This window comes from Rana temporaria, chromosome 4 (assembly GCF_905171775.1).
Source record: "Rana temporaria chromosome 4, aRanTem1.1, whole genome shotgun sequence".
In the NCBI taxonomy this organism is placed as follows: domain Eukaryota; kingdom Metazoa; phylum Chordata; class Amphibia; order Anura; family Ranidae; genus Rana; species Rana temporaria.
This window is the reverse complement of record NC_053492.1, coordinates 351199962-351226301: the sequence shown is the minus strand read 5'-3', so window position 1 is coordinate 351226301 and position 26340 is coordinate 351199962. Positions and strand designations below refer to the sequence as shown.

The window sequence follows — 26340 nt, the reverse complement described above, 5'->3', positions numbered from 1 at the left end:
GAGTCCATGGAATATTTTATATTTTGACACAAGTTGCGGGAATATGACAAACTGATTTTTTTTTTTGCACAAAGTTGTCACTAAGTGATATATTTCTCACACATGCCATGGTTATATGTGGAATTGCACCCCAAAATACATTCTGCTGCTTCTCCTGAGTACAGGGATACCAGGCATGTTGAGTCCATGGAATATTTAATTTTACCCTTTCGTCTTCCAGGACAGCCCTGTAGATGTAGCTCCTCCCTCCGGGACAGGAAACACAATCACCCCCAATTACAAAAGGCGGTCCTCCAGGCCTTCTCCTCAGTTTTTTTGTGTTTCCTGCCAGACGGGAGGAGATACAATCATGGAACGTATCTTTTTTTTTTTTTTTTGAGATAACCTACCTCAGACCTTCAGCACTCCTCTGGCCCTAGGGGTAGAGAGCGTGGCTGGAGTCTCCTCCGCCGTGAGCTCGGCGATAGTCGGACCCCGTTGACGGCGGGATCCGTCCCCTGGAAGCATCCGGATGGCATGGCTGCGAGGGTGAGAGACGCCATCGAATCGGCTCGCCACTTCCGGTATTCGATTAGGGGGCGGGTTCCGTGCGTTCCAAAGAGAGGAAGGAGTAATCTCGGCGGAAGCGCGTCATCAGGGGGCGCCCGAAAGTATCGTTCCTACTTCAAAAAAGGGCGCGGAGGAGACTCGAAGGAACCCGGCGCTGGTGTTTGATCAGTGAGACTGATACAAAAAACACAGGACCATGGATGCAGCAGCGGCTATTCCCGATCCTGGTCCAACAGGCACCGGTACCTCTCAGGTAAGACCTGGTGATTGCACATGGCTTATTCTGTTAGGTAGGGGATTGTTACCCCATATACCCCCCCTAGGTGGTGAGCCTGTCTGGTGGAGGGTTTGGCACCTTCTAGGAACCTTTTCACAGTGGTGAATGCAGGTCTAGCTGGTTGTAATGTGGTCCACTGTGTTGTTTGTTTTAACAGGTTAAGGCCCATGATAAGAACCAGCCTCCTAGGAAGAAATGTGCCGTGTGTGGGACAAAGCTAAGTTCTAACTGGGATAAGCCTGTATGTCCTGATTGTGTCAATAGCTTGGTTAAGGAAAGTTCGGTAACCACTTGTCACCAAATGTTATCTTTTAAAGATGAAATGGCATCCACATTTCAGTCGTTTAAGGGACTGATAGACAGGATGCAGGGTCCGGCCCCGTCCCTACCTAGGGCCTCTAGTGCTCCTTCCTTACAAATTCAGGAGGAAGAGGAGGAGGTTAGAGACAGGACTCCCAGATCAGTTGTTTCCTCTCAGGCAGGTTCAGCATCTGAATCAGAGGGAGAGGAGGATTCCTCCAGGGCGCCAGATACAAATTATCATTAGATGATGTGGGGGATCTTCTAAATGCTATCTATGATACTTTAGATATCCAAGAGGAACAGGTTCAGCTCTCAAAGCATGACCTTATGTATCAGGGGAATGCGACTAGAACCAAGGTTTTTCCGGTTCATAAGTCTCTGATCGATATGATTCTGCGAGAATGGGAACAACCTGAAAGAAGACCTTTTTTTTCAGGCAGCCTCAAACGTAGGTTTGCATTTGAATCGGATGTGTCTCATCCTTGGAACAAAGTTCCTAGACTGGATGCCCCTTTAGCCAAAGTCTCCAGGAGGACAGATATGGCTTTTGATGACTTAGGTTCCCTTAGGGACCCAATGGACAAAAGGGGGGACCTACTATTGAAAAGAGCTTGGGACGCCTCTGCGATCAGTTTAAAACCAGCTCTAGCAGCTACTTGTGTAGCAAGGAACTTGGAGTGTTGGCTCACCCAGTTGCAGGCACACATCTTGGCCGGTACCTCTAGACAGGAGCTTTTAAAATCCTTTCCACTCCTATTCAAGGCAGTAGGATTTCTAGCTGACGCCTCAGAGGAGTCAGTAAAGTTGGCTGCCAGGTCAGCAGCTCTTGTCAATGCAGCCAGAAGATCAGTATGGCTGAAAACCTGGACAGGCGATGCCGCCTCAAAATTGAAATTGTGTGGTCTTCTTCTTTTTTCAGGAGACCACCTTTTTGGATCCGGCCTCCAAGAGGCTTTGGAACATACTCAGGACAGGAAGAAGGCCTTTCCTGAGAAAAAGAAAAAGACTGAGGGAAAGTTTTTTTCGTGGCTTCAAGGGATCAAACTTTTGGCAAAACCAGAAAAAAGAAGGCCAACCCAAGAAGCACTGGGCAGGTCACAAGGGGCGTGGTAGAGGAGGAATCCTGTTTAATCCTCCTCAACCCGCCCCAAAACCGCAATGACTCCTGTGTCCCCGTGGGAGGAAGGTTGGGGCAGTTCCTCCCACAATGGACCAAGGCAACTTCAAGCCCGTTCATTCTAGATCTAATAAAGAACGGATACAGGCTGGAGTTTGCGTCACTGCCTCACTGGAACTTCAGGGTGACTCATCCACCCAGGGAAAAAGCAAAGGCAGAAGCTCTCATGCTGTCTCTAGGAGAATTGGTGGATCAGAGAGTCCTAATTCCGGTACCCCTGGAGGAGCAGGGACAGGGAGTATATTCCCATATTTTCATCGTAAAGAAGCCATCAGGAAAGTTCAGGATGATCCTGAACCTCCGGCCCCTGAACAAATTTGTAAAATACAAAAGGTTCAGAATGGAGTCGATCTTTACGGTATCAAGATGTCTGTTCCCGGGGTGTTACATGGCGACCCTGGATCTCAGGGATGCTTACCTGCACATCCCTATACACCCAGATTACCAAAAATTCCTCAGGGTGGCAGTAAGGGTAACTCTAGGGATTCAACACTTCCAGTTCCAAGCCCTGCCCTTTGGTCTATCCTCGTCACCGAGAATTTTTACCAAGGTTCTGGCAGAAGCTCTTGCCCCTCTCAGGGGCCAAGCGATCACAGTAATCCCATATCTGGACGATCTACTGTTTGTGGCAAGATCGGCTCAACAGTTAGAAAGGGATTTACTGGTAGCGCAGGAGTGTCTCTCCTCACTCGGGTGGATAATCAACCGGGACAAATCCCAGTTGGTGCCATCCCAGGAGGTGGTATACCTAGGGTACAAGATATCTTCGGTAAAGAAAAAAATGTATCTCCCCGAGGAAAAGGTTACCAAAGTAAGTCAGGCGGTAGCCCAGCTACAGTCCAATCAGTGGACTTCAATCAGAGAAGTAATGAGGGTCCTGGGATTCATGACATCCTGTTTCCCTGCAGTTCCTTGGGCAAGACATCATCAACGTCCATTACAGGAACTTATGCTCCGTCTCTGGCCAGAGTCAGGATTTAGAGTCTCTGATTCCAATCTCAGCCAAAGTAAAGAGGAAATTGTGGTGGTGGCGAGGACATCACAATCTGAGCAAGGGTCTAGACTGGTCCTTCCCGGTGGAAGTAATGGTGACAACGGACGCAAGTGCCTGGGGAGCCCACCTAGAGGAAGCAGTAGCCCAGGGAGCATGGTCTCCAGCGGAGGCAAGTCGCTCTTCCAACCAAAGAGAACTGTTGGCAATCCTAAGGACAATAGTCATTCCAGGGAAGGTTGGTAGGACGGCACCTGCAAGTTCGCTCGGACAACGCGGCGGCAGTCGCGTACTTGAACAAGCAGGGAGGGACAAGGAGTCCGGCTCTTCAAGAGATATCCAACAAAATCCTCTCCTGGGCGGAGACCAACTTGTTTTCACTAACAGCAGTCCACCTAAAGGGTACTCAAAACTCTCTGGCAGATTATTTAAGTCGCCAGCCAGTGAAACAGGATGAATGGTCCCTAAACAAAGAGGTATTCTCTCAGATAACACAGAGGTGGGGTCTTCCGGAAGTAGATATTTTTGCCTCGGAAAAGAACAGGAAGGTAACCCAGTTCTTCTCAATACATCCAAGAGACCAGGCCTTAAGGATAGACGCATTTACCAGTCCTTGGAGGTTGAACATCTGCTACGCCTTCCCCCCCAGTAAGGATGATCGCAGCGGTACTCCAGAAGTTTCGATTGGAGGAGACAGACTTGATTTTGATCGCGCCCTGTTGGCCAAAGAGGCCCTGGTTCGCAATCCTGAAGGAACTATGCATTCTCCCTCCATTCCCCCTTCCAATCCGGAAGGATCTGATCTCGCAGGGTCCAATCCTACACCCGCAGGTAGACAGACTAAGTCTAACTGCGTGGTATCTGAGGAACAGTTATTGAGAGCAGAGGGTTTCTCAGAGAGGGTAATAAAGACCCTATTACAGTGCAGAAAGCCAGTTACGAGAGCAATCTATGCCAAATTCTGGAAGAGATTTTGTTCTTGGATGAAGGAACAAGAGTTGGATCATCCAGGGATTCCAGCTAGTTTGGATTTTTTACAGGCTGGGGTAGATCTGGGTCTCTCCCCTAGCACCCTAAAAGTACAGGTAGCAGCCCTGAGTGTCTTCTTGCAGTGTTCCCTTCAGCAGAATTAGTTCGTTAAGAGTTTTTTCAAGGCCTTATCAAGATCAAGGCCAGTAAGGGTTTCGACCTGTCCTTCTTGGGATCTTTCGTTGGTGCTCAGGGCACTTTCAGGCAAACCTTTTGAACCTCTGGAGGAATCCATCTTGAAATGGGTTACACTTAAGACAGTCCTCTTGGTGGCAGTGACCTCAGCCAGACGGGTGAGTGAGCTACAGGCTCTTTCAATTTTGGAGCCTTTTTTGTTAATTTTTGATGATAGGATTATTTTGAAAACAGACCCCAGTTTTCTTCCAAAAGTTGTGTCCAAGTTCCATAGGACACAGGACATTGTCCTTCCTTCTTTTTGTTCCACCTCAAACTCAGAGGGAGCACCCCAAAACTTGTTAGATGTTAGGAGGTGCCTTTTAGTTTACTTAGAAGCTTCCAAAGAATTTAGGAAGAGCGATTCCCTTTTTGTTAATTTTTCAGGAAGTAAAAAGGGGCAGAAAGCGTCTAAATCCTCCATTGCTAGATGGATCAGGATGGCAATAGGAAAGGCTTATGAGTTAGAGGGCATACAAGCCCCGTTTGTTAAAGCACACTCGACTAGAGCAGTTTCGAGTTCATGGGCTGAGAGGGCCGGAGCCTCACCAGAAGAGATTTGCAAGGCGGCAACATGGTCAAGTTATACTACTTTCGCCAAGCACTATCGCCTGGACTTGATGTCTGAGAAGGATCAGGCATTTGGTAGGAGGGTCCTCCAAGCAGTAACCCCACCCTGATAAGTAAGTTTCTTGTCAATCATCTACAGGGCTGTCCTGGAAGACGAAAGGGTAAAACCGGAGTTAGGCTTACCAGTAACTCTGTTTTCAGGAGTCTTCCAGGACAGCCTGGCTTCCCACCCGCTGTTTATATTTCTAACTGGAAATGGAAGTTTGTACTAACGATGTGTTGGTAGATTATGTCTTTCAGAGCCCTTCAGGAATTCTTGGATGAACTGAGAAGGCCTGGAGGACCGCCTTTTGTAATTGGGGGTGATTGTGTTTCCTGTCCCGGAGGGAGGAGCTACATCTACAGGGCTGTCCTGGAAGACTCCTGAAAACCGAGTTACCGGTAAGCCTAACTCCGGTTTTTTTGCCCCAAGTGATTGAATATTGACCAAAAAAAATAAATAAAAAATAAATTACAAAACGTTGTCACTAAATGATATATTTCTCACACATGCCATGGTTATATGTGGTATTGCACCCCAAAATACATTCTGCTGCTTCTCCTGAGTACGGGGATACCACATGTGTGGGACTTTTTGGGAGCTTAGCCACGTACGGGACCCCGAAAACCAATCACCACCTTCAAGATTTCTAAGGACATAAATTTTTGATTTCACTCACACAAATCTTGAAGGCGGTGATTGGTTTTTGGGGTCCCGTACTTGGCTAGGCTCCCAAAAAGTCCCACACATGTGGTATCTCCGTACTCAGGAGAAGCAGCAGAATGTATTTTGGGGTGCAATTCCACATATAACCATGGCATGTGTGAGAAATATATCATTTAGTGACAACGTTTTGTAATTTTTTATTTTTTTGGTCAATATTCAATCACTTGGGGCAAAAAAATTAAATATTCCATGGACTTAACATGCCTCTCAGCAAATAGCTTGGGGTGTCTTCTTTCCAAAATGGGGTCATTTGGGGGGGTTGTGTGCCATCTTGGCATTTTATGGCCTTCAAAACTATGATAGGTAGTGAGGAGTGAAATCAAAAATGTATGCCCTTAGAAATCTTGAAGGTGGTGATTGGTTTTCGGGGCCCCGTACGTGGCTAGGCTCCCAAAAAGTCCTACACATGTGGTATCCCCGTACTCAGGAGAAGCAGCAGAATGTATTTTGGGGTGCAATTCCACATATAACCATGGCATGTGTGAGCAATATATCATTTAGTGACAACTTTGTGCAAAAAAAAATCAGTTTATCATATTCCCGCAACTTGTGTCAAAATATAAAATATTCCATGGACTCGACATCCCTCTCAGAAAATAGCTTGGGGTGTCTACTTTCCAAAATGGGGTCATTTGGGGGGTTTTTGTGCTATTTTGGCATTTTATGGCCTTCGAAACTGTGATAGGTAGTGAGGAGTGAAATCAAAAATTTACACCCTTAGAAAGCCTGAAGGTGGTGATTGGTTTTTGGGGTCCCGTACGCGGCTAGGCTCCCAAAAAGTCTCACACATGTGGTATCCCCGTACTCAGGAGAAGCAGCAGAATGTATTTTGGGGTGTAATTCCACATATGAGGGGAGTATGCTTTGCGCGTGGGTGTAAGCGTTACTGGCACTAACTAGCTACCTAGCGGCACCAGCGACACTAATACAGCGATCAGAAAAATGATCGCTTAGTGATGCTGGCAATAGGGGGGTGAAAGGGTTAACTCTAGGGGCAATCAGGGGTTAAAACCTTTATTAGAAAATGTACGGGGGTACCTAACGCTATAAAAACCTAGCGGGGGAACCTCAAAAAATAACTAGCTACCTAGCGGCACTAATACAGCGATCAGAAAAACGATTGCTTAGTGACGCCGGTAATAGGGGTTAAAAGGGTTAACTTTTGGGTCAATCAGGGGTTAAAACCTTTATTAGAAAATGTATGGGGGTACCTAACGCTATAAAAACCTGGCAGGCGAACCTCAAAAAATAACTAGCTACCTAGCGGCACGAGCGCCACCAATACAGCGATCAGAAAAACGATCGCTTAGTGACGCTGGCAAAAGGGGGGTGAAAGGGTTAACTAGGAGGTGATCAAGGGGTTAAAAGTGTTAGGTCCAGGGTAGCCCCCTACCCCCCCCCCCCCCAATAAAGGTTTTAACCCCTTGATCACCCCCTAGTTAACCCTTTCACCCCCCTTTTGCCAGCGTCACTAAGCGATCGTTTTTCTGATCGCTGTATTAGTGTCGCTCGTGCCACTAGGTAGCTAGTTTTTTTTTGAGGTTCGCCGCCATGTTTTTATAGCGTTAGGTACCCCCATAAATTTTCTAACGCTATAAAAACATGGCGGCGAACCTAAAAAAAAAACTAGCTACCTAGTGGCACGAGCGACACTAATACAGCGATCAGAAAAACGATCGCTTAGTGACGCTGGCAAAAGGGGGGTGAAAGGGTTAACTAGGGCACGTACAGGTACGTGCCCTAGTCAAGCAGGGCACGTACAGGTACGTTGATGTGCCTGTCCGTGCCATTCTGCTGACGTATATGTACATGAGCGGGTCGGGAACTGGTTAAAAATGAATTTTGTAATAACTAAATGTAACACTTATTGTAATGTAATTTAATCTAACAATTTTAAAGCAGTATTAAACCCAATCATTATGTGGTGGCTGCATACGTTTTCTTTACTTTGGCTTGTTTCTCCTCTATTTTAACCTGGTGATCTGGCCAGTACCACACCTTCTGAATTGGAGAGACACAACTCTGGAAGAATGAGCATAGGAAACACAGCAGCATTGCTGGTGTGGGAGGGGAGGGTAGTGTGTAATGTATTGGTAGATGTAATCGCACTAACTGAAGACAAACTCCAGCTTACACTTTTGGCCTCATGCACACTGGACGTTCTAAAAACTGCAGTAGCGCAAGCTGTAAAATGAGCAGCGTTTTTGCAGTAGTGTTTCCATCAGCATTTCCCCGTTCTTCCTCTGTGAGACGATCGCGGGTATCGCCGCGGACATCGAGTCCTGCGGTCGGGCTCACTGAGCTTGCGACGGGTGCCCCCCACAATGACGCATCTTAAAGGGGATGTCCATCTGCCCAGCAATGCCATCATATATCATTTGTGCGCTGGTCCTAAAGCGGAGGTCCGTTAAAAAAAATAATAATAATTAAAAGTCAGCAGCTACGAACACTGTAGCTGCTGACTTTTAATAAGGACACTTACCCGTCCTAGTCGCCAGCGATGTCGGCCCTCGCCGAGGCCGATCCATGATCCTGGCAGCTCCAAGCACCGCCATCCACAGTAAGGGAAACGCAGTGAAGCCGTGCGGCTTCACTGCCCATTTCCTACTGCGCATGCGCGAGCAGCGTGCCGCTTTGTGAATGGGCCAGCTGCTTTCTGGGATACACACAGTTCCCAGAATGCAGCGCGCCCCATTAACAAGAAGAAACCGAGGAAGAGAATCTACTGCGGAAGATGAAGAGGCAGATTCTGCACTTCCGCATAGCAACAGCTATTTAGGGTAAGTAACTATTTTTTTTTTTTTTTTTTTTTTTGGGGATTTTTGGTGCAATTTTTTTTTTTTTCAGGGTGGAACTCCGCTTTAAGTTCCATGAGCTCCTGCTGCCTCTCTGGTGTGGCTTGAGGTACAAGCAGTATTTCTAAAAATACTCCCCCCAAATATAGCTCCTATGTTCATGAAATCCATTTAGGACACCATCTTCCTCCTGACTTTTTCTATGGTACCAATATGCTCCATGACAGCCGGGTCTTCCCCAGCCCCACCTAACGATCCATCCGATCTGCTTAACCTGAACACCTGGTAAACCACATATTTGGCTTTCATGGACTTTGTCATTTGTCCTATCAGTCCTCCTTTATAGAGTCCCCTACCACCAGTATCTGCCTATCCACTCCCGTAACCTTGCCCCCGCCTTCACTGGATGTGTACTTTTGCACAATGTGCACAAAGTCATACCATTGTTCCTGTTTCTCATCAGTACACATTAATGTAATGGGGATAAATCCACACAAGATTTGGAATTATATTTTACACAAATTTGTGTTTTGTCTTTCTTCCTGACTCTATTTATTTTATTTTGAGCACTAGTTGTTTTCTAGCTTTTTATGGATCTCCTGCTCACTGATCGCACAGCACCCGTCATCCTCTCCTCCTGCTCCCTGGTCACATGGCATTCTCTGCTCCTGCTCCTCTTCACTGATGGTTTATCCCTGCTCCTGCTCACTTTCCACGTGATCCCTGGCGTCCTTGCCTCCTTCTCCCTATCTCATGGTCTTTGGCATCCTTTCCTGTTGCTGCAGCTCACACGGCTTTAGGCGTCCGCTTCTAATTATCCTGTTTACTGATCCCCCTGCATCCTCTATTCATTCTGCTCACAGTGCCTCTACTCCAGTGCCCCAGTCACTCACAGCCCTCAATACATGCAATGCTTCCAGTTACTCAGCCCTCAGGACTCAATGCTCCCAGCAGGGCTGTGGAGTCGGAGTCGAGGAGTCGGGGGAAATTTTGGGTACCTGGAGTCGGCAAACAATGCACCGACTCCGACTCCTACTAAATTTAGATTGGAATAAAAAAAAAAAAAAGCAAGTTTAAATGTCCCAATTCACAAAAAGTTATAATTAATGACTTCTCTACTGTAAGAATAAAGACCAATGCATGCAGTGCCTCACGTAACCGCAAAACGAACACGTTAAGTGACCATGAAGAAGCATGCTTTTCATGTGCTTCACTATATGGCACGCAACGCACAATTCGGAGCTGCAATACTTATACTTTCCATAGTGTTGTGTTCTGCTTTTACAGGGAACGCATGTTAGAGAACCAGCAAGTGTCCAAATAAAAAAAATTCCAACAGGAGTTTTATAAAGCACTAAAAGAAGTTGAAAAGTATGATCGCTCATCAAAACTTACTGTTGAAGAAGCCATCCTTGTTTATCCAGAGATCGTTAGTGATGTGGCCAGAATAGTTACTGCCACCCACCCAAGTCGGTGTCGAAAGATTATTTTCAGCCCTAAAAATAATAAAGTCTGACTTAAGAGCCTCTATGAAAGAGGATCTGGCAGAGGCAATTCTCTTCCTTAGAACTCTACATTGAATTGATTTGCATTTGCTAAGCCTAGAACTACATTTCAAGATTAATATAAACCATTTCTAGGTTTTACAGATTTTGTTTTTGGTTCATTATAGATAAGCTTTGTTTTTGTTCTAAAACAACCAAATAATGTGGTTTGTATTTTTGAACTGGTAAAGATCCTGTTCCTGATGTTTATGCCTGCTGCTACTATCCAGCCACTTGATTGTTTTCATTGTGTTTGTCTTTTGCTTAAACTGTGCAATACAGTAGACTGTTGGCTTCCCAGCCAGTAGTCCTGTGGTAGGTTGCGTTTCTTTCCCTCAAGGAATGTATAAAATACATTCGCATATTAATACAGAGGAGTCGGAGTCGGAAGTACATAAAACTGAGGAGTCGGAACATTTATCTACCGACTCCACAGCCCTGGCTCCCAGTTACTCAGTCAGGGTTAGCAGTCCCAGCTGCAGCGATCCACTTCTGCCACTTTTGATTCAAAACCGTTCACTGCTCAACTCCCAATGCACTCCTCTGCCACTCTGCATGGCTTCTCAATCGGCTCGGCTCTGCTCCTGCTGCCCATCCTCATACAGCATTCTCACTTCATGACCTCTGTATGTCCGATCGGTGTCCTCAGCGTATTTGCCCTGGAACAGGTTCTGCACAGGTTAATGGTTGCAGAAGCTGTTTACAAGCTGCCCTTAAATTGTGTCTATTTGGGCTTTGGGATGTTTTAGTGCATGATATTATCAACTGTAATGTGTAAATAAACTTACATTTTTATTTTGATGTTTAGTTTTGAGACTTCCACATGAACCAAGCAAGCACATACTGTAATAGGATAGATTCAAGATGTTAATTTACTGGACACTATAGATTTTTATATTACCGTGGGTTTTATCTTTTTTTGTTTTTGCAAACTGTATGCTCATAAGCACTTTTTTTCTTATGTATTCTGTAGGTCCTTGATGTATAGTGAAGCAAACAGGCGAGAGACCTTCACATCATGGCCTCATGTTGGTTACAGATGGGCTCAGCCAGATCCCATGGCTCAAGCCGGTTTTTATCATCAGGTAAGATGGTTAAGCAGTTTAGACTATAAACCTCAAACTGCATGGACTAATTGGCTCTCATGCACAAAGTGTATGTACAGTAGGACCTGAGGTGTTGCACAACACTGTTTCAACAGTAGGGCTACTACAGCGATATTCTCCTCGTAACCTCCGAATGCAAAGCAGCATTTCACTTATGATCTTGCAGAACCTTGGACATTCCAATTGAAGCAGCACTCTACTTTGCTAGTGTGGTGTAGACCTAATTGAGGTGTAGATTAATTTGCTTAGGTTTTGAAGGGTAACGGATGGGTATGCTATCTAAAATTGTTTTTAGATTTTATTTAGAGAGGGTGGGAGACATGAGAATAAACCATGCAGTAAGACTTGGAAATAGATTTGACTTTTTCAATAGTCGGTTCATAGGCTTGGTTAGGAGGCAACTTCAGTGATTTCCAAGTAGAGTAGATATTTTAAATACAGTTTATAACAGATGACGATTACTTTTGAATTACTGCAGTGAGAAAGAATGGATAATAAGTTATGTAGGAGAAGAGGGGGAGAGATGATATGGGTGAGTAATTGAAGACGCAAGAGGGGATTGATTAGGGAGGGTGTTGTGGGTCAGCCAGAGGATTGCATCCTGTCTGGTATGGGGTAATATTTGATCAAAGCGCAATAGGGTTGGGAGATCCATGGGAGATGTGTGCTTTAAATTTAGGGCTTCCGATTTAAATTGGTCATGTGTTTCACAAGGCTCTGAACTTTTCGCCCTTATTTTTGTTTTGCGCAAACATTTGCTTCATCAGCATAATGTCATTCAGAGCTTCAAACCCTTCCCCCAAGGTAGGGATCATTTCTGATTTCTAGTGCTTGGGAATAATCTGTCTCTCGCCTATCATGAAGAGTCTGAAAATTGATTTTCTTCACAGATCTTATTTTTTATTGATAGATATCTGTGGGTTGTTGCACTAAGTTATGACATGACCATCATGATAGATGGTAAAGGTTGTATTGTAGAATGGTTTTAAGTTTAATCAAATATTAACCACTTAAGGACCCCCCACTGTATATGTACGTCCTCTTTTTAAACATGGATATCTCAGTAACGGCAGCAGCTGCTGCCACAACTGAGATATCCATGTTTTCAGCTGGCGGCCGTGTAAACGATAACGGCGGTCTCCGCGGCGGATTCGCCGCGAGATCGCCGTTATCGGTGGCGGGAGAGGGGCCCCCCCCCCTCCCGCCGCTTTTCCGCGCCCTCCGCCGCTTACCGGAGCCGTCGGTAGCGGCGGAGGAGATCCGATGCTGCCGCCAGGAGAGTGAGGACTTGAGTGAGGGCAAGATGGCCCCCACCCGTCCTCATAGCTCTGCTGGGCGGAAGTGACGTCAAAACGTCAGTCCCGCCCAGCCTCTTAAAGAGACAATTTTTTTTCTGTCATTTTTTTAAATGACAAATTTTCCTTTTTTTTTTTTTTTTTTGCATTTAAGCCTAAATATGAGATCTGAGGTCTTTTTGACCCCAGATCTCATATTTAAGAGGACCTGTCATGCTTTTTTCTATTACAAGGGATGTTTACATTCCTTGTAATAGGAATAAAAGTGATCATTATTTTTTTTTTTATATTTTAGTGTAAAAAATAATAAAATCAATAAAATTAAATAAGAAAACAAAAAAAAATTTTTTTTAAAGCGCCCCGTCCTGACGAGCTCGCGCGCAGAAGCGAACGCATACGTGAGTAGCGCCCGCATATGAAAACGGTGTTCAAATCACACAAGTGAGGTATCGCCGCGATCGTTAGAGCGAGAGCAATAATTATAGCCCTAGAGCTACTCTGTAGCTCAAAAAATGCAACTTATAGAATTTTTTAAACGTCGCCTATCTAGATTTTTAAGGGTAAAAGTTTGACGCCATGCCACGAGCGGGCGCAATTTTAAAGCGTGACATGTTGGGTATCATTTTACTCGGCGTAACATTATCTTTCACAATGTATAAAAAAATTGGGCCAAATTTATTGTTGTCTTATTTTTTAATTCAAAAAAGTGAATTTTTTCCAAAAAAAGTGCGCTTGTAAGACTGCTGCGCAAATACGGTGTGACAAAAAGTATTGCAATGACCGCCATTTTATTCTCTAGGGTGTTAGAAAAAAAAAATATATAATGTTTGGGGGTTTTAAGTAATTTTCTAGCAGAAAAAAATGTTTTAGTCTTGCAAACACCAAATCTGAAAAACACCTGAGGTCTTTAAGTGGTTAATGTTGTGTACCTTGATTTTAATGGCAGCGCCAACATATCAGAGGCAGATGGGAAAATTCCTAGCAAGCTTTGTGTGACAGTAGTAACATTTTGTTAAAATGTTATCGTTCTTCCCAGAAAGGGAGTGACTATAAACTCTTCATGCCAATCTTCAGCTAAAATATATATGACAATCTTTCTCCCTCTGCGATTTAGTTAATCTGAGACAATTGGGTTATGCTGTTACCTACTGGAACTGGGTGGACACTAACAAAAAGTTGTTGGCCACTAAGGTATAACCCTTCCTTCCAGCATGCTTCAGTTTTTGCTAGTGTTTTAAGCTCACCACACAGGTTACAATTTGGTACAATCTACTAAAGAATATGGAAAACTAAAAAGGTTGGGACTTTACATGAGGCGCCGGGCATTAGCCGAGCACCTCCATCCCCGGCAACTTGAACAGAAAAAGACAAGGGTGGGACTTTGAATGAAACATGCATCCCAGGAGAAAACACCGAACAATAGAATATGGCCGATATCTAATCCGATAGAACCAAAAACATTACATGAGAGCATTGCATGACAACAATTGACAATCAGTTTTTTATTCGCAAAAAAAACCAAAACAAAAACAATGACATAACACACCTAGTATATTAGTCAAAAGTTGAATAGTACATACTTCTATATCAATGGTATTAGAGTATAGTAACATCTTTGATTCATATATAAAAACAGTAAAAAAGAGGGAGGTCAATTCATTGAAACGTGTCTCCATGGTAAAAAATACTAAATTTACATAAGCTGGCACAGTCCACTTGGTATAGGGACTGGTTGGTAGTAATGGTATTACCATATATATGCAAAAGGGCATCTAATTGGCTCACAGTAAGCATATTTGGTAAATTTTGTAAAAAATTATTGAACAAAACCAGTTCCCTTAAAATAAATCTCCATAATTATGACCGGGATTGGTTGGTAAATTCCAATGGATGTATGAGGTAGTAGGTGATGCAGTAGCAGTATGTATGTGAGGAGGCATCTTATTGGCTCAACACGTTTCGTGGCTACTGCCACTCTTCAGGAGCAGATATGAAGTAGGAGTCTATAAAAATCAAAGCAATAAGATTCAGGGTAGATAGGTAAACTGAATGTGTATGGGGAAGGAGGGCGAAATAGAGAAATAACAATTTCTAAAGTAACTTTCAGGTATGCCTGTGGCTATGGGTATAGGCGTAGAAGGTGGGGGGCCCGATCGGAAAGAACAGCCCACGGGAGCTGAGGTGGATTGCCCCACCATGCAGGCTGGAAAGCCGGTGAAAAGTTGGGGTTCCTAAAAAGGGACCTCCATGGATAGAGATTGGGGATGGGTCTTCCATAGGTGTAACCATCTACAGAGGAAAAAAAATGTACAATAGTAAGAACCGTGAAGTGTTCAGAACATATATAATAGAAATAGATAGAGAGAAAAAAAGTACAATGTAGCAGGGACCAATGAGTAAAGACAGTGTGGTATATAATATAGTGTGAGGTAAGATACATTGTGGTAACAATGTAAATAGTAGACCAGCCGCAATACTGAGGTAATATACCATAAACAAAGAGGTGTGGTAACCCATGGTGAAAAAATGGGTAGAAGAGAGTAGCAGAGTGAAGATTAAAAGGTACCTAAATAGGTGTAGGTGTGAAAAAAAAATTGGTGCTACAAGCATATCCATGGACATGTCCACTAAAAGGGGACCAACTAAACCAGGGGAGAAATAATACTCACTGCGGGTATGAGGGGAGGATCCACCAACGGCACGTTCGGCGGCCAACAAGAAGAGGAGGTGGCGCCAGACAGTGCAAACAGTGCAAGCACGCCAGCACCACAAGTGACGCAGCGTGCATGACGCCGGAGGCGTGACGTCGACACGGAAATGGGCATCTCCCCAGCCTCTCATGTAGCACAGGAAAGGGGGGTTTTCTCCTCGGATGAATATTTCATTCAAAGTCCCACCCTTGTCTTTTTCTGTACAATCTACTAAAGATTATGTGGTGCAAGGACCTGCCTTATTGGATGCAAACTGATGGGTTAGATTAAGTAGGTGCCGTATTTACATAATTTTGACAAAACTTAAGTTGATTGCACAATATCCCCCACTGTGCTATTGTCTTCTGATGGGGGGGGGGGGGGGGGGAACCTGTCAATGAACACGCTGGTCAGCGCTTGCAGCTAAGCTATTGGCTACAAGTACTGATCGGATCCAGATCAGCTGCTGGTTTTCCAGCATGCTCGTTCGATCGTAAGCTGTACACATGGGCCAAAAGTCGCCCAGCAACTGCCGAACCAACCTTTTCAGTGTTTAAGTACAGTCTTTTTATACTTTAAATGCAGCTCGGTTTTAAAAAAAATTTACGTAGTCAATGTAAAAAGCCAATGTCCTTTTTCATTGTCTTTTTTTATAGGTATAAAATTGTACTTTAAATTTTAAGAATTTTTATTTTATATCTTGACAGCCCGCATCCTCAGGAGATGATCGTGCAATGTGTTTTACTTGTAGCGTATGTTTAGTCTGTTGGGAACCTACTGATGAACCTTGGTAAGTTAAATCTTGGTTGCAAGTTGTTTTTTGTTTTTTATTTTGTTTACTGTTTAATGTGTGTTGTTTTGAGCATGTTGCCTTTTTCACTTGCAATTTTGGTATTGATGTGAAATTCCATTTTTTTTAAATTTTTATTGTCCTGTCATGCTTTGTTTCTATTATAAGGGATGTTCATCCAATTTTTTTTTTAAAGGACAGTGTAAAAATTAAAAAGCAAAATTAATAAGGGGGGGAAAAAAATACAAATTTAAAGTGCCCTGCCCAGATCGTGCATATAAAAGAACACATACGTTGGTCGTGTTCTCATATAAAAACTGTTCAAACCACACATTTGAGATATCGCTGTGTTAGAGCGAGATCAATAATTCTAGCAAAAGAACTGCAAAACTGGTAACCTGTATACATTTTAAACGTCGCCTATGGAGATTTTTAAGGGTCAAAGTTTGTCGACATTCTAAGCGCGGGCACAATTTCGTAGCATGACATGTTGGGTATCCATTTATTTAGCGTAACATTATCTTTTACTATATATATATATATATATTTAGCCCCCTTGAACTTTGCGACCCTTTTGCCACATTTTAGGCTTCAAACATAAAGATATAAAAGTAATTTCTTTTGAAGAATCAACAACAAGTGGGACACAATCATGAAGTGGAACGAAATGTATTGGATATTTCAAACTTAAAAAAAAAAAAAATGAAAAATTGGGCGTGCACAATTATTCAGCCCCCTTGAATTAAATACTTTGTAGCGCCACCTTTTGCTGCGATTACAGCTGTAAGTCGCTTGGGGTATGTCTCTATCAGTTTTGCACATCGAGAGACTGAAATGTTTGCCCATTCCTCCTTGCAAAACAGCTCAAGCTCAGTGAGGTTGGATGGAGAGCGTTTGTGAACAGCAGTTTTCAGTTCTTTCCACAGATTCTCGATTGGATTCAGGTCTGGACTTTGACTTGGCCATTCTAACACCTGGATATGTTTATTTGTGAACCATTCCATTGTAGATTTTGCTTTGTTTTGGATCATTGTCTTGTTGGAAGACAAATCTCCGTCCCAGTCTCAGGTCTTTTGCAGACTGCATCAGGTTTTCTTCCAGAATGGTCCTGTATTTGACTCCATCCATCTTCCCTGTCCCTGCTGAAGAAAAGCAGGCCCAAACCATGATGCTGCCACCACCATGTTTGACAGTGGGGATGGTGTGTTCAGGGTGATGAGCTGTGTTGCTTTTACGCCAAACACAACGTTTTGCATTGTTGCCAAAAAGTTCGATTTTGGTTTGATCTGACCAGAGCACCTTCTTCCACATGTTTGGTGTGTCCCCCAGGTGGCTTGTGGCAAACTTTAAACAACACTTTTTATGGATATCTTTAAGAATTTTTTTTCTTCTTGCCACTCTTCCATAAAGGCCAGATTTGTGCAGTTATACAACTGATTGTTGTCCTATGGACAGAGTCTCCCACCTCAGCTGTAGATCTCTGCAGTTCATCCAGAGTGATCATGGGCCTCTTGGCTGCATCTCTGATCAGTCTTCTTGTATGAGCTGAAAGTTTAGAGGCACAGCCAGGTCTTCGTAGATTTGCAGTGGTCTGATACTCCCATTTCAATATTATCTCTTGTGCCAGTGCTCCTTGGGATGTTTAAAGCTTGAGAAATCTTTTTGTATCCAAAACCGACTTTAAACTTCTCCAACAGTGTCTCGGACCTGTCTGGTGTGTTCCTTGTTCTTCATGATGCTCTCTGCGCTTTAAACGGACCTCTGAGACTATCACAGTGCAGGTGCATTTATACAGAGACTTGATTACACACGGGTAGATTCTATTTATCATTAGTCATTTAGGTCAACATTGGATCATTCAGAGGTCCTCACTGAACTTCTGGAGAGTTTGCTGCACTGAAAATAAAGGGGCTGAATAATTTTGCACGCCCAATTTTTCAGTTTTTTATTTGTTAAAACGTTTGAAATATCCAATAAATTTTGTTCCACTTCATGATTGTGTCCCACTTGTTGATTCTTCAAAAAAAAATTGTTTTATATCTGTTTGAAGCCTGAAATGTGGTAAAAGGTCGCAAAGTTCAAGGGGGCCGAATACTTTCGCAAGGCACTGTATATCTATATCTATCTCTAACTTTACAGTTTTATTTTTTTATTTTAAAAGGTGTATATTAACCCCAAAAATTGTGCTTGTAAGACTGCTGTGCAAATACGGTGTGACAAAGTATTGCAACGACTACCATTTTATTCTTTAGGGTTTTTGTGCCTGTAGTTGAGTTCTTGTTAATTAGGACTTTGTTTAAACTGTAGCTTTTTATTAGGAAAAATACTTTTTTGTGCGTGCAAGCAAACAAATCAACAAATCTTGGTTCCAATCAATGGCCCGCATTTGTGGGAGTATTTTGTAGTATAGTGTCCCATAGAAAAATATTGATTCTAAAAGTAAAGCTTTTCTGACCAATCTGTTGGGGTGTACTCGTTTATGGTGAGCACTGTATCCTTGAGAATTTTTTATTTTTTCTGAAGTCTTTGTCATTTTGGAGTAGTTAATAAAGAGCCTATAAAATAGGGATATAGAAGCTGCTTTTGCTGACCTCTACCTTGAATCTTTGGCAGTCTCTGCCTTCAATAGTTTGAGTCCATGAAAATTATAGGAATTAATGCGCCAACAATCAAAATTGGCAAGCTACTGGCACTACAATTAGACAAATGGTGTAATGTGAATGAGAAATAAAGTGCAGCGCTAAATGAGAATAAATGTGCAAACAATTGGTGTCAGTGCAACTCTAATGTATCAAAAACAATGGCCAATGACTGGCACCTACAACAATTGTAGGTAGATGTGATGAAAAGAAAAAATTTTGCAAAATCATTAATAAATCACAATGTCCTTTTAAATGTGAATCTGGAGATGCGTCCAAATCGGTAAAAGACTTAAAATTAATAACGGTTCAAAAAATGGTAGATAATTCATGTTCTGCTTCTGTGAAAGGAAACCACCATGGAAATAATTCACCATCCAGTGTGCAGCCACCACCAGACAAGATGATCAGGTACTCTTACCAAATCGTGTGGGCCCCCTGCCATCAGCAAGGAGCCCAACAAGCGGAAAAACTGGAGAGGTTTGGAGTTCACAGGAACCAGCATAAGGGATGCACAGCAACACAGACCCAGCGTCCAAGAGGTCTTATGCTGCGTACACACGATCAGTCCATCCGATGAGGATGGAACGTTTTCATCGGTTAACCGATAAAGCTGACTGATGGTTCGTCGCGCCTACACACCATCTGTTAAAAACGATCGTGTCAGAACGCGGTGAAGTAAAACACGACGTGCTGAAAAAAAGCGAAGTTCAATGCTTCCAAGCATGCGTTGATTCTGAGCATGCATGGATTTTTAACCGATGGTTGTGCCTACCAATGATCATTTTTTTTCCCCATCGGTTAGGAATCCATCAGTTAAATTTAAAGCAAGTTGGCTTTTTTTAACCAATGGTTAAATAACCTATGGGGCCCACACACGATCGGTTTTGACCGATGAAAACGGTCCATCAGACCGTTGTCCTCTGTTTAACCGATCGTGTGTACGAGGCCTTAGGCTCCACCAATCATAAGAAGCATCATAGAAGGAAGAAATCGCCACATAGCATAAAATCCTTAACTAAGGTTTTATTGAATAAAGTAATGCACTTGCATCTATGTAGATGGATACAGGCAATGTGTATAATGAGATCACAAAGAGTAGTGATTGTTGTCAACTAAGACGTCATCTAGGGTATAGTCAATGACCCAAAACAAGTATGCAGCAAGTGAAATCATACCTGCATATGTGGCTTCAGTAAGTGACTTAAAATGATTTAGCCAGCAAATCTTCTGACATCCAGCATTTTTATGGCAGCAACAGCAGCTCTGTATTTCCCTTCAGGACAGTTTTTTTTTCTTTCTTTCTTTCGACACTTTATATTCCTGTACTAATACATGCAGTATCTGGACAACTGTCTGTTTGTTTAAAATACATTTATCATCTTTAACTTGGAATTATATCTACTGTGGTATGGCTGTTTTCCAAAGATTTATTTATTTATTTTTTCTTCTTTACAGGTCAGAGCATGAGAGGCATTCTCCAAATTGTCCATTTGTGAAGGGTGAACACACGCAGAATGTACCCCTATCCGTCACCCTTGCCACATGTCCTGCCCAGTTCCCTTGCACAGATGGCACTGATCGAATAACCTGTTTTGGGGTGGGGAATTGTCCTCACTTTCTAGCTGCAGCAACAAAAAGAGGCAAAATCTGTGTCTGGGATGTCTCAAAACTCATGAAGGTATTAGCATTTTTATAAACTATATGTTCTGAAAGTCTTGAACTGCTATTTTGCTTGTAATACAATTTTTCCATTTATTTTTTTATTTTTTAGGTGCACTTAAAATTTGAGGTAAACCCATATGACCCTGTTATCGTTCAGCTATTGGTTCTCTCTGGAGATTCCACTACCACAGTAGAACCTCCGAGGCCGACATTGGCATGGTTAGAAGGTTCATCCAGCTGTTCTGATATCCCAAAATTAGAAGGTGACAGGTAAGACAATAAATATGATGCTGAAAAAACTAAGGGAGAATCTAGTTGTAGCCTACATTGACTTTTATGTTTTGAAATGCTTTTATTTGTAAAGGCCAGTGTGACAATAAAAAATGGCATACATCTAGTGATGGAACAGGCACCATACTTGACACACATAATGACATTCTCATGCAGAGCAGGAGGCATTGAGGGTGAGTTTGGCATGTAAGCTGGGTACAGCAGAACACCATACATGTTGAGGATAGTGAATGTAAGGAGAGCATCCATAGCCACAATATATCCATAGCCACAATACATACAGGCAAGACCAGATGTATCCGAACAAGTTAGGAAATGCATGTGTTGGAGTACGCTAAATTATTATGATTATGCAGAGTGGTGGGTTTACTCCTCGACATTCAGGCAGAGGCATCCTCCAACCACCTGTCCCAGATATTTATTTTTATAGGGAAGGGTAGTATTGATGACCCCAATCCATTGTTGGATGGTTGAGGGTAACTCTTTAATCCAGGCTTTGGCAATCGGCATTATGGCCATAAACAGCGACTCTTGTAAAAAAACAAAACAAAAAAAAAACATATGAAGGTATTTGTCAGCCTCAGAGGTGGAAAGGAGGCCCAGTATACACTGTCAGGCCTATTTTTAATAATATCAGTATTATCCCTTCACTGTAGGACTTCACTGAAAATACTCCACACTGTGGCAGAATTGCATGCTTTACAAAAAAAAAGTGTATTGTTGAGCTTCCCTTGTCCTGCCGTATGTTCTCTGCAAAATCCTTCAGATTATGCAGATGGAGCACTTTCGCATGTCTTTAAATGACATCAAATGCCCTTAAACAAGTTATGACAGTTTTTTTCTATCGTGATTTTTTTTTTATCCCACAAGCGTGAAAGTGTACGAACTTAACCACTTAAGCCCGTACCTTTTAGGCAGCTAAATGCCCAGGCCAGGTTTTGCGATTCGGCACTGCATCGCTTTAACAGACAATTGCGCGGTCGTGTGACGTGGCTCCCATAACAAAATTGACGCCCTTTTTCCCGAGGCGTCTTTCAGGACAGCACCTTGAGATATCATGATCCTCCCACTCCATCAGGAAACACCTTCTTTCATCCTTTAAAAAGGAGGCCCCTCCTTGCACTCAGTTTTTGTGTTTCCTCCTCCGGAGGGAGCATCTTCTTGGGAAGGGTCTGATGTCTCAGGTGCTGCCTGAGAAACGGACTCTTTCCTCTTACCTTTTTTTCAGGGACTGTCCGCTCTCCCGTACCGCCCGCGCGGCGGTGATGGTAGTCGGGCTCCTCTCTCTCCCGGTGCTCAGTGGAGCCAGCCTTCGGCGATCGTAAGGTGCCTCGTGTTTGCGGGGCAGCGCCATTTTGGCGTAGCCTGGTCGCCGGAGAGGCGCGTCATTTCCGGCGCGCCAGGAGGAGGGGTAGGGCGGACGCTGGAGCCTACTTCCGCTTCCTGGTCCGGGGCAGCGGCGCTATTGGAGTCCGGGAAGCGCCGTGGATGCCACAGAGAAACGCTGATTCCTGCGATGGAGACTGCAGATGCATCAGCGGTGGAGACAGGCACGGGCACCAGCAGGACCTCGGCGGGAAGCAGCAACGTGAGTCTGTGTTTTCCCCAGGGGTGAGGGTTCTCTCCTTTTTGGGATTTCTCTCTCGGTCTCTTCACTTTTTCCCTCCAGTGGCATGGGGGCCTGTCAGGGCACGGGTGGACACCTTTTGTTTCCTAAGTGCACCTAGGTGAGGGGGGGGTCATGTTTGTTTATTGAGACCGGGTCTCATGCTGGATCCCCCTATATTTTTTTTTCTTCTCTCCCTGTTCCTTTTTTTTAGGTCAAACCTGAAAAAAGAGATGCCCTTCTTGTAAGGAGAAAATGGGGGAAAGTTGGAAGAAGCCTTGGTGTAAGGCATGTATAGCAGCCTTAGTACAGAAGGAGTCGGCCTCAGTCAGAGAGGAATTGATGGCTTCTGTCAAAGATGAGCTTTTGGCCACCTTTCAGACTATGAGAGAGTCGCTAGCTCCTGTCACCATTTCTCAGCCCTCCACATCACAGTCTTCTCAGGAGACAGGGTGGGCTCCTAGGCCCTCTGATAACGAGGGGTCCAGGGATAGTCAGCCTCAGGCCCCCTCTAGTGAGGACTCTGAAAATGAGGAAGAAATAGAGCCTCCCTCAAAATTTAAGTTGTCCCTGGAGGATGTGGATGGCCTCCTCAGGGCTATTTATGCCACTTTAGGTCTCGGTGAGGAAAAGAGGGACTTAAGCCTGCACGATCGCATGTATGCCGGTCTCTGCGAGCCCAAGGGGCGTACATTTCCAGTTCACCCGGTCATCTCCGAAACAATCTTGCGGGAATGGCAGGACCCAGAAAAGAAACCATTTTTTTCAAAATCCCACAAGAGGAGGTTTCCCTTTGGAGAAGATCCATCAGTCGTGTGGAACAAAATTCCTAAACTCGACGCAGCTTTTTCCCAGGTGTCTAGGTCCACAGATTTATCCTTTGAGGATATGGGGATCCTGAAGGACCCGATGGATAAGCGAATGGATCTTCTCCTTAAAAAAGCCTGGCAGTCTATTATGGTGAACCTCAAGCCTGCCATGGCTACCACCTGTGTGGCACGCAACTTAGAGTTCTGGTTAGACAAACTCAAAGCTCATATTGAGGCAGACTCCCCAAAACAGGACATTTTGGACTCTTTTTCTACCATTTCTGCAGCCGTAGCCTATATGGCAGATGCCTCGGCCGAGGCGATCAAAATGTCCGCTAGATCCGCTGCTTTAGCCAACTCAGCCAGAAGGGCTTTATGGCTCAAGACCTGGCCTGGTGACACAGCCTCCAAAAGCAAGCTGTGTGGAATCCCGTTTTCTGGGGATCTTCTCTTCGGCCCTGAACTGGATAGTATCCTGGACAGGACGGCCGACAAGAAGGCCTTCCCGGTCAAAAATAAGAACCCCCTCCCAAGCGTTTTTTTCGGGCCTTTAAGCGGCAGGATAAGGGGAAAAGACCGCAAGGAAAAAGGAACTGGGCAGCGCAGAAGGGCAAAGGAAAGGGAGTCCTTTCCATCCTCCTGCGCCGGCCAATAAGCCGCAATGACTCGACCCTGAGGGTAGGCGGGAGGTTACAGGGGTTCCTTCCGCAGTGGTCAGCTGTATCAAACAACCAGTACACACTGACCACTCTAGCTCAGGGATACGCTATAGAATTCTCAGAAACCCCGCCAAAGAGATTTCTGGTCACCCAGGCCCCAAGGGATCCAGTGAAGTACGTAGCGCTAAAGTCCTCGTTGTTGGAACTTCAACAGCAGGGGGTGTTGGTCAGGGTTCCCCTAGTAGAACAGGGCAGAGGGTTCTATTCCCATGTATTCCTAGTAAGGAAACCTACGGGGAAGTTTAGGCTGATATTAAACTTAAAGCCCTTAAACAGATGTGTCCTGTACAGGAGATTCAAAATGGATTCAATATTCTCAATCCGGAATCTACTGACGCCAGATTGCTACATGGCGTCGATAGACCTGAGGGATGCGTACCTTCACTTACCTATCTCCCCTCAGTCCCAGACGTTTCTCAGACTGGCGGTAGAGATGGGGGGTCAAGTTCAGCACTTCCTGTACAGGGCCCTCCCCTTCGGGCTGTCATCACCTCGGATTTTTACGAAGGTGCTGGCCGAAGCCTTAGCCCCGCTGCGACTACAAGGAATAGCAGTCATCCCTTACTTGGACTACCTCCTCTTCTTTGCTCCCTCAGAGGAAAAATTGTTGAGGGATCTTTCTCTGGCGCGAACCCATTTGGAATCCCTAGGATGGATTTTAAACCTTCAAAAATCCGCCCTGGTTCCTTCTCAGAAGATTCGTTTTCTGGGATACCAGGTGGATTCGCGGAACCAGAGAATTTTTCTCCCCCCAGAAAAAGCATCCAAGGTCTTGGACACTGTTCGGTTGCTTCAGTCCCATCAGTCTTTGACGGTCAGACAGGTAATGGCATCCCTAGGAATTTTGACCTCCACCATGCCGGCGGTCCAATGGGCGAGGTTACATTTCAGGCCCCTGCAGGCTTTTCTTTTAAAGACATGGGATCGGAAAACCAGTTCTCTGGACACCCGGGTAAAAATACCGGCCCGGGTAGTAAGATCCCTTTACTGGTGGAAAAACCAGCGAGTGCTTGCAGAGGGTCTGGAGTGGTCCTTCCCCGTGGGACTAAGGCTCACCACGGATGCCAGCGCCTGGGGATGGGGAGCGCACCTAGAAGAGAAATTTTCACAGGGGAGGTGGTCAAAGGAGGAAGCCCTGCGTTCCTCAAATTGGAGGGAACTAAAGACAGTGGCCCTGGCACTAGTGGAGTTTGCTCCATTTCTCAGAGGCCATCATGTTCAGGTCCTATCGGACAACGCTACAACAGTAGCATACTTGAACAGGCAGGGGGGTACAAGAAGCCCTCCGCTTCTGTCCCTTGCCACAGAGATTCTCTTCTGGGTAGAGAGCAATTTGCTCTCCTTGACAGCCCTACACTTAAAGGGGTCCTTCAATACGGTGGCGGATTTCTTAAGCAGACACCAGATTCGGGAGTCAGAGTGGTCCCTGAATGCGGAGGTCTTCTCAGAGATCACCAGCAGGTGGGGTCTCCCAGAGGTAGACTTATTTGCCTCGAGGGAGAACTCCCAGGTAGGAAGATACTTTTCTCTGAGTCGGGGGGATGGGTCCCTAGGGGTAGACGCTCTGTCGCATCCCTGGGATTTCCGCCTCTGCTTTGCCTTCCCCCCGTTTCAGCTAATTCCCCTAGTTCTGAGGAAAGTTCAGAGAGAAAGTGTGCCGGTCATTCTCATAGCCCCATTCTGGCCCAAGAGGGCATGGTTTGCAACGCTTCTAGCCTTGTCAACCAGGCCTTACTGGCACCTGCCCCTCAGGCAGGACCTCCTAGTTCAGGGTCCAATTTCTCACCCAGATGTGGCACGGCTGTCCTTGACCGCGTGGCTTCTGAAAGGGAAATCCTGAGTGGAAAGGGGTTCTCCGACCGCTTGGTTTCCACCTTACTCAACAGCAGGAAGAAAGTAACCCGAGCCATTTACACCAAGGTTTGGAAAGTTTTTTCCTCTTGGTGTAGTTCTTCGAGTCAGGACCCTAGGGAACTAAAATCTATCCTGGAATTTTTACAGGAGGGAGCTGATAAGGGCTTAGCTGTTGGCACCCTTAAAGTACAGGTATCCGCACTTTCAGTTTTTTTGGAAAGATCTGTAGCCATAGAACCATTGGTGGTGAGATTTTTTAGATCTCTTTTGAGGTCTAGACTACCAAGGTTAAAGGGTTTCCCGAAGTGGGAACTCTGTGGTCTTGAGATCTTTGCCAAGCAAGCCTTTTGAACCCTTAGGGGAAGCTTCAGTTAGGAACCTTACCTTTAAAACTTTTAATCGCTATTACCTCAGCACGTAGGATCAGCGAGTTGCAGGCCCTGTCAGTGAAGGAGCCTTATTTATGTATATTTTCAGATAGGGTAGTGCTTAAAACTGACCCTAAGTTTTTGCCCAAAGTGGCTTTTAACAGTAATCGTGTACAGGACATTGTACTTCCCACTTTTTGTTCTAACCCTTCGGGTGAAAAAGAATTATTTTTTCATATTTTGGATGTCAAACGGGTCTTGTTATATTATTTAGAAATAACAAACCCGTTTAGGCGCTCGGATTCTTTATTTGTCCTTTTTGGGGGTAACAAA

The 26340-nt window shown here is 44.5% G+C and overlaps 1 protein-coding gene across 1 annotated transcript in view; it reads left to right on the top strand.

Annotated features, from left to right (window-relative positions):
• BIRC6 (baculoviral IAP repeat containing 6) overlaps window positions 1–26340 on the top strand; it is a 347923-nt gene that overhangs the window by 8588 nt on the left and 312995 nt on the right. The window contains exons 5-8 of the mRNA XM_040347806.1: window positions 11149–11260; window positions 15974–16056; window positions 20154–20376; window positions 20470–20630. Of these exons, the coding sequence (XP_040203740.1) occupies window positions 11149–11260; window positions 15974–16056; window positions 20154–20376; window positions 20470–20630 (579 nt within the window). The remainder of the gene's footprint in view (window positions 1–11148; window positions 11261–15973; window positions 16057–20153; window positions 20377–20469; window positions 20631–26340) is intronic.